General features: G+C 28.5%; 1 protein-coding gene across 2 annotated transcripts; it reads left to right on the top strand.

The window, feature by feature from the left end:
- Positions 1-5,059: 5,059 nt before the first annotated feature.
- Positions 5,060-7,024, top strand: LOC114190258. 2 transcript variants are annotated; one of them, XM_028079070.1, is made up of 4 exons: positions 5,060-5,359; positions 5,478-5,660; positions 5,808-6,023; positions 6,426-7,024. In XM_028079070.1, the coding sequence occupies exons 1-4, from the start codon at positions 5,357-5,359 to the stop codon at positions 6,639-6,641; spliced, it is 618 nt and encodes a 205-aa protein (XP_027934871.1). In that variant the 5' UTR covers positions 5,060-5,356; the 3' UTR covers positions 6,642-7,024. The 2 variants fall into 2 exon arrangements, with proteins under 2 accessions (XP_027934871.1, XP_027934870.1); XM_028079069.1 differs by having other exon boundaries at positions 5,063-5,359; positions 5,475-5,660.
- The last annotated feature ends 262 nt before the right edge of the window (positions 7,025-7,286 follow it).

Genomic DNA, 7,286 nt, shown 5'->3' with positions numbered 1-7,286 from the left:
CATGTACCTTTTTATCACGCTGTTGAACGTTGCCAGTTTCATCACAGATTCAGTCATGAAGAACCATATTTTCTAATAGTATCCATTTATAAAACTAATAATGTCAATTTGAAAACGGGAAAGAGTTAAATTTTTTTCCGTTTTAAAAAATTGAAGAACCTGATTAAACCTTGAAAGAGTTACATTATTTCATTTTTAAAATTGAAAAACTTGCTTAAATATTTTTTTAATAGAAAGTCTAAATTAAACAAAACGAAAAAGTAACCAAACCAATTTTTTCTTTCCGAAGAGATAGAAACAGATTGGAATGTTTGGAAATGAAAATTTTCCTTCACCTTTTTCTGTTTGTATTGGCTTTTAGCGATTGAATCACGTTCTTGAACTTCGTAACGCGAAATGTGCGACGCTTAACAAACGGTAGAAGCATGAAAATTAGTAAGAATAGGAAGTAAAGCACGTCTTGACCGCAATATTTTATAAGCATTCATGACAATGGGAATCACTTTTCTTTCTTTGTTTGGATTCCAAGCGTTGGCTTCATACCTTACCCGCATAAGTCGCATTCCTTTCACATAATCAACCATGCTATTCTCTTCTTTACTAATATTTTACAAGGGGAAATATGGTTAAATCGATTATCCATAATTAATCCATATACTAAATAAAAACTAAAAAAACTGTAAACCATTATTGTATATGTTAGTCACAGAAGAAATACAAATAAATTATATTAACAGAATGATAATCGTGCAATAAAATTTAATTCATTTAGACGGATTAAGGAGTTGATATTTTAGGTTTAATTTGTTTTGACAATCTTTTCCAAAAAAGACCAAGTAAATATGCATATAGATGAATATATAGACATGAAAAAGTGTTTTTTATTGTTTTACAGCTTGCATTAATTAGTTTCTCAAGAAAGAAAATGCTTTGACCTGATGTTTCATACTCTTTTTAGTCTTACCTTCATTATTAATTAATGTTAAGTGATGATTAATATATACGTGACAAAGTATTAGATATGTAATTTCACTTTTAGTTAAAATATTTGGTTGGTTTTTGTATTGTTTCGAAAATTTTAAGTAGCTTCTTATATTTTGATTTTTATCGGTTTCAATTGGGATTTTATATTTTAATATATGATGCAATTTGACTTCTTTTGATAATCTTATTAATGACGTTAATTCATGTATTATGTGTCGGTTCGTTATTTTTCTTATTTTTTTAAATTTTTAAATTTTTATTGTATTTTTTTTTTTTAAAGTTATGTTATGTTTTTAAGTGAGCATTCAATCATGTGTAAAGACAATGTAATGTGGCAATAGCAAGTAATGTTAAGTGTCATGTGAAAAATTGTAATTTAGTCAATATAATTATTATTTTGATTCAATTCAATCTTAAATTATTTTTAAATAGAGGAATTTCGTCTCTCTCCAAATTGAGATTAAATTTAATTTTTATATAAATGTTATATTAATATTTTTATTAAAATTGATATTTTTATTAAATATTTTTAACAAAATTAAGTTTATTTAAATTTATACTTTATATTGAATTTTATTTAAATTTTGTTTTAAATTTTTAAATATATTTGTATTGATATTTTTGTTGAGAATTCAAGTGAGTCTAAGTCCTACACTGAAAAAATGAGAAAGTTGAGTACCATAAGGATCAAGGCTCATAAACCCATCGTCTTAAAGTTTTGGGTTAAGAGTGGTGTCAATCTCTTGTATGTGAGTTGAACTCATGTTCATTAGTGTTGTATCTCCTCGATGTCAGCTAAGGGAAGTACCAATGTGAAGGGACTCACACCTAAGGGAGAGATTGTTGGGAATCTAAGTCTCATATTAAGTAAAAATGAAAAAGTTAAACACCATATACGGATCAAGGTCCATAAACCTACCGCTTTAGTTGGACTCATGTTCATTTGGTGTTGTATCTCCTCGATGATCTTCTCTCGAAAGACCCAACAATTTTATTACATCATACCTTAATATTGTTTTTTATTTCAATTTATATTTTAATTAATTATAAAGATGCTACAAAATTTGCTAGTGTGGTTTTAAAACTACTATGATTGTTATTATTTAAAAATATTTTAATTTTTAATTAATTATAAAGATGCTACAAAATTTAACTGAATTAATTTTTTCACATGTTTTATGTTGAATTAAAGGTTTTCACATTTAAAATTTCTTTAATTAAAGGTTTTGTTAAATGTGCATGTGAAATTAATGTACTAAAATTCATTCATGTGTTTTTCTTATATAAAAGCTAGTGTATTTTGTTTGGCAGAAAAATATAAGTACTTTTCTTGCATATAAATGTATTACTCTATTAAAAGGTTTTGTTAAATGTGCATGTGAAACTCATGTACTAAAATTCATTCATGTGTTTTTCTTGTATAAAAGCTATGTATTTTCTTTGCAGAAAAATATAATGACTTTTCTTGCATATAAATGTGTTACTCTATTGAATCATCACTCTCTAATATTAATATAATAAAAATGATTATATTGGATCCTTATAATAAATATTATAACTATATTGAATAAACAAAATTGAGGAAAACATCGAATAATTATTATAAATATTAGAATCAAAAGAGATATTAAGCCAACAAATTAATACTTGTTACAAAAAAATACCATATTTTTGATAGACTTTAACTGATGAAAAAAAAATTGTTGATAAAATAAAAATTTTAACGAATTTTATGATTTTAATTATTGACAAAAATATTTGTTAATAATGAATATATCATAAATATGTCGGTAAATTTATTAATAATTTAGAATTTTATTCCAAATGAATATTTTTGTCGATATATTTCATAAATAAAATAGACAACAAAATTCTTGTTTTAGTTTTGACTATATCGTGCTAAAATTCATCATAAATCTGTCAGATTTTTTTTTTTTTTAAATTGATTGGTAGATTGGTTGATAATTAATTTGTTTAAAAATTTGTTGGTAAATTTATGAACAATTGTATTATTTATATTTCTAGTTCCCATTATTACTTGGAAGATAATTGATTGAAATGATTTTAAAAAATTAAGACCTGTAAAGTAATTAGGAACTCACGAAGATCAATCTAAACCACGAAAAAGTTGATTTTATTTTAAAAATTATCTATTTTCTAAATTATTAATTTACTTTAGATTGAAAAAAGGAACCAATCAGAATTGAACTAAAATATTTATTATTTTTAAATATAATATTATATATTTAGGGTTAATTATCAATTAACAAATATTAATATATAGTTGTTTTGCAATTTAAGTATATTTTAATTAGTATTTATGTAGTTTTTAATGATAACAAATATAAAATGTAATTTTCAATTGTAAAATTATGTAGTTTATTAAAGAATAGGAAATAAAATTAAAATTATAAAATAAAAATAATTATAAAAAAGAATAACAATATACTTTTTTATGTAATAAGATTTTATTGTAAAATATTTAACAACTTTTTACATTTCTTTTTTTGTAAAAATATATCTTCTACAAAATTTTAAAAATATTCAATACTTTTTTTTAATTTCTTTAATAGCACAAGGAAATTAAACTTGGTTCAATTTTAGTTTAAATTTATATTAAATCAGGCTCAATAAAATAAAATTACATTTACTTTTTATATTTACTATAAACGATTATTTGGTAAGAGTTAAATGAAAGTCAACCGTAAACATCCAATAAATTTGTGCAGAAAACAAGACACCGGTTCATATCATACGATCCCTCATAACATCACCCCTTTACTTTTGTAGTTTGTTTTTATAGTAAACATTGAAACAGCTTATTATGGAAGTTTGAAACTAAACTGACAACTAATTTAACAAAATTTTAAATAATAACTCAATAAAACAAGAGATTTATTTTGAACAATTACAGCTTTAGTTTTACGGTTATAGGATATAAATAATATGGTTCAGATTGAGTTTTCGTTTTCCTGTAATCACTTTTAAGAGTTATAAATTTATTTTAAAAAATAATAATTCCTTAGTTATTTCAACCTTAGTATAAACGACTTAATAGGCAATATAAATGACTTAATATTTGTCTGACTAATATTACAATTATTTCCATTTATTTTTTGCATTTTTATTTTTCACAAATTTCATCATTAGTCTATTCACCAAAGGGTTACATCTAACTAAATTATTAGACATAAATTAACATACACGGGCCAACAAGTTTAGAATTTTAAAGAATTTACTAAACACGCAATATCAAAATATATTATTATTATTAAAACATTACTCGGTAATTTTAAACTTAATTTTTGTAATAAATATATATGAGTTACCTTTAATCTGAATTAAACTATTGATGAGGAGGAGAAAAATATTCTATATGTTCCCCAACTACCATGTAATTATGTAATTATGTGATGACTATAGATACAGTGTATCACGTTTACTACGTCAAAATATAAAGACCATGCAAATATGGCATGCCAAATCCCAAACCACCCTTTTCTTTCAAAGCCCACCCTAATAAAGTTCTAATAATAACACATTCATCCTTTTGTCTTCTTCTCAAAATTCTTCAATAATTATTAAATCATTTTTTTTACATCACAGTCTCCAAGGAACAAATACATGCAACAGATACATAAAGTATAAAAAAAAAAAAAAAACTGTGTACTTAAATTTAATTACGCCTGTGACTTAATAAAGGCATAAAAATATAATTTTTAATCACGCACCCCAACAATAATAGATTAAGAAAGTGAATTTATTCCATAGCGGTACGAAGAGCATTAAAATCTGGTATAATTAATTTATTAATTTATTTATTATTAGTGTGAAACTAAGGTGACATATGTATGAGTGTGTATATGTGTCTGTAGTTGGAGTTTGGATGAAGTAGGTGATGGCGTAGCATGGGAAAGTGGGTCAAGAAAAGGATTTTGGACGGTGGATGTGATGCCACGTGGAGAGTGGTTTCCCTGATCGTGGATGAATCTGAGAGATACAGCTATTTGAGGAGGTGATGCTGATGCGTAGCCGACCCAACCTTGTGCCACTTCCAACGAGACGCAAACAAGATCCAAAGTAGCGTAAGCACAGACACTTCACCTCATTCGCATCCAACGCCTTTCATTCACCTTAGCCACCTATTTCAATCTCAACCCTCCATTCCCACCCCCAATTCTTTATTCACCCTTTGTCTCTATAGTCTTAGCTTCTTCTGTCTTGTTGAATTCTTAGTTTCACTCTTTCTCTCTCTCTCTCTCTCTCTCTCTCTCTCTCATTTCTCCATTTTCTCCGTTCTACTTTTCACAGCTCAATGCCTTCCTCACTCCACCATTGAACCACATTACATCATTCTTCATCAATTTCTGCCATGGTATGTGCATGTATTTATCTTACACAACATACACACCACTCCAATTATACAACTAAATCATTCTTTTCTGTGTTTGTTGATTTTTTTGTTTTGTTTTTGCTATCGATTTTTTTAGCAGGACGCGACAATGGTGGTGCCTCCATGGTTTGAGCCACTCCTAACCACATCGTTTTTCAATGTGTGTCGCGTTCATGGAGACGCTGCGAGAAGCGAATGTAACATGTTTTGTTTGGATTGTAACGAGGATGCGTTTTGCTTCTATTGCCGATCCTCGCGACACAAAGATCACCGAGTGATTCAGGTGGAATCGCATTGCATAATTACGTTTACTTAATTTCTCATTGCTGCCATTTGCGTTTTCTGTCAGAGTCAAACCTGTGTGTTCCGTGATTGTGCCGATTGTGCTGATTGTGTGTTATCGTTGTTGTTGATTGTTGATTATTATCAGATAAGGCGATCTTCGTATCACGATGTGGTGAGGGTGTCGGAAATTCAGAAGGTGTTGGACATCAGTGGAGTGCAAACGTATGTGATTAACAGTGCGAGAGTTTTGTTTCTGAACGAGAGGCCTCAACCGAAGTCAGGGAAAGGCGTTGCTCACATTTGTGAGATTTGTGGAAGAAGCCTCTTGGACCCATTTCGGTTCTGTTCTTTGGGGTGTAAGGTGAGACATTATCTTGATTAATTATTATTATTAATATTAATATTGATATTATTTTAGTTTAATTTCACTCTCACACAACCATACACCATTGTTCATATCATATCATTATCAAAATGAGCATAATTCACATCTCAATTTACCTTTGTCATATGGGGATAACACCCACCACCCGTACATCGTCACCTACATTTGAAAGCCCATCAACATCATAATTATATTTCCACCGCCATTAATCATCATGTGTGAATGAATGTGCGTATAGCTATCTATTTATCTAATCTTCTTCCATTGACATTTTGGTATACATTTATAATAACAATCTTAGAGGTATATTTATATTGGTAGCGAACATGGCATAATGAATTAAAATAATTAATGCCAAGTATTGTTTGAAATATATAGCTTGTGGGAATAAAGAGAAATGGGGATTTGGATTCTAAAAACGAGACACCAACAATGGAGGGCATGTCAAGGAGATTGGTTTCTTCAAGGCATCACCAAGAAGAAGAATTGCGTGAAGGCTCACAACAAGACATGTACCCGGCCACGCCTTCTCCACCTGCTTCAAACGCAAGGCGAAGAAAAGGCATTCCTCATAGGGCACCTTTTGCCTCCTAATTAATCAATAATTTATTATTTTCTTTTTACCCTCAAACTTGGTGCTACATGCATATATACTCCACATATATTCAACCATTTTTTTTTTCTTTCAAACAATTAACCCCTCTTTGGGGGGAATCTGGCTGGTATAATTTATTTTTTTCAGTAAAGAGAAAAAGAAATGGTAGGCTTTGGTGGAGGGTGTCACAACTTGTCCAATGTCCATGAAGTGGGAAAGCAAAAGAAAGGAAAGGGTATATAGGAAAGTTCCTTCTTTTGAGGTTTGGGTCCCAAAACAACAAATTATCCCTTGTGAAGAACCAATAATGCATATTTGTTTAATATTTAATAGTTGCCAGTGTACATGTCATTAAGAAATTGAAAAGCAGCACTTTGTGGACTCCGTTTCATAGTTTTCCATGGTCCACCATCCACATGGGCGTTTACATCAAGTTAACTACACCGTTTACATTATAATAATAACAATAATAATAATAATGTCTAGGTAGGAACTTTTTTTCTCAAAGTTAATTTTAAATTTTTAAATTACCCTTTTTAGTTATATATATTTTTCATAATGAAAAAGGGTGTGACTTGACTGTGATACTATTTACTCACCAGAATTTGTACTTGTACATTCATTGATGTTTGCATGTAATGTTT

The sequence above is a fragment of the Vigna unguiculata genome, chromosome 7 (genome assembly GCF_004118075.2).
Source record: "Vigna unguiculata cultivar IT97K-499-35 chromosome 7, ASM411807v1, whole genome shotgun sequence".
Lineage (NCBI taxonomy): Eukaryota > Viridiplantae > Streptophyta > Magnoliopsida > Fabales > Fabaceae > Vigna > Vigna unguiculata.
Note: the sequence above shows the minus strand (reverse complement) of the source record. Positions and strands in the feature narration are given on the sequence as shown.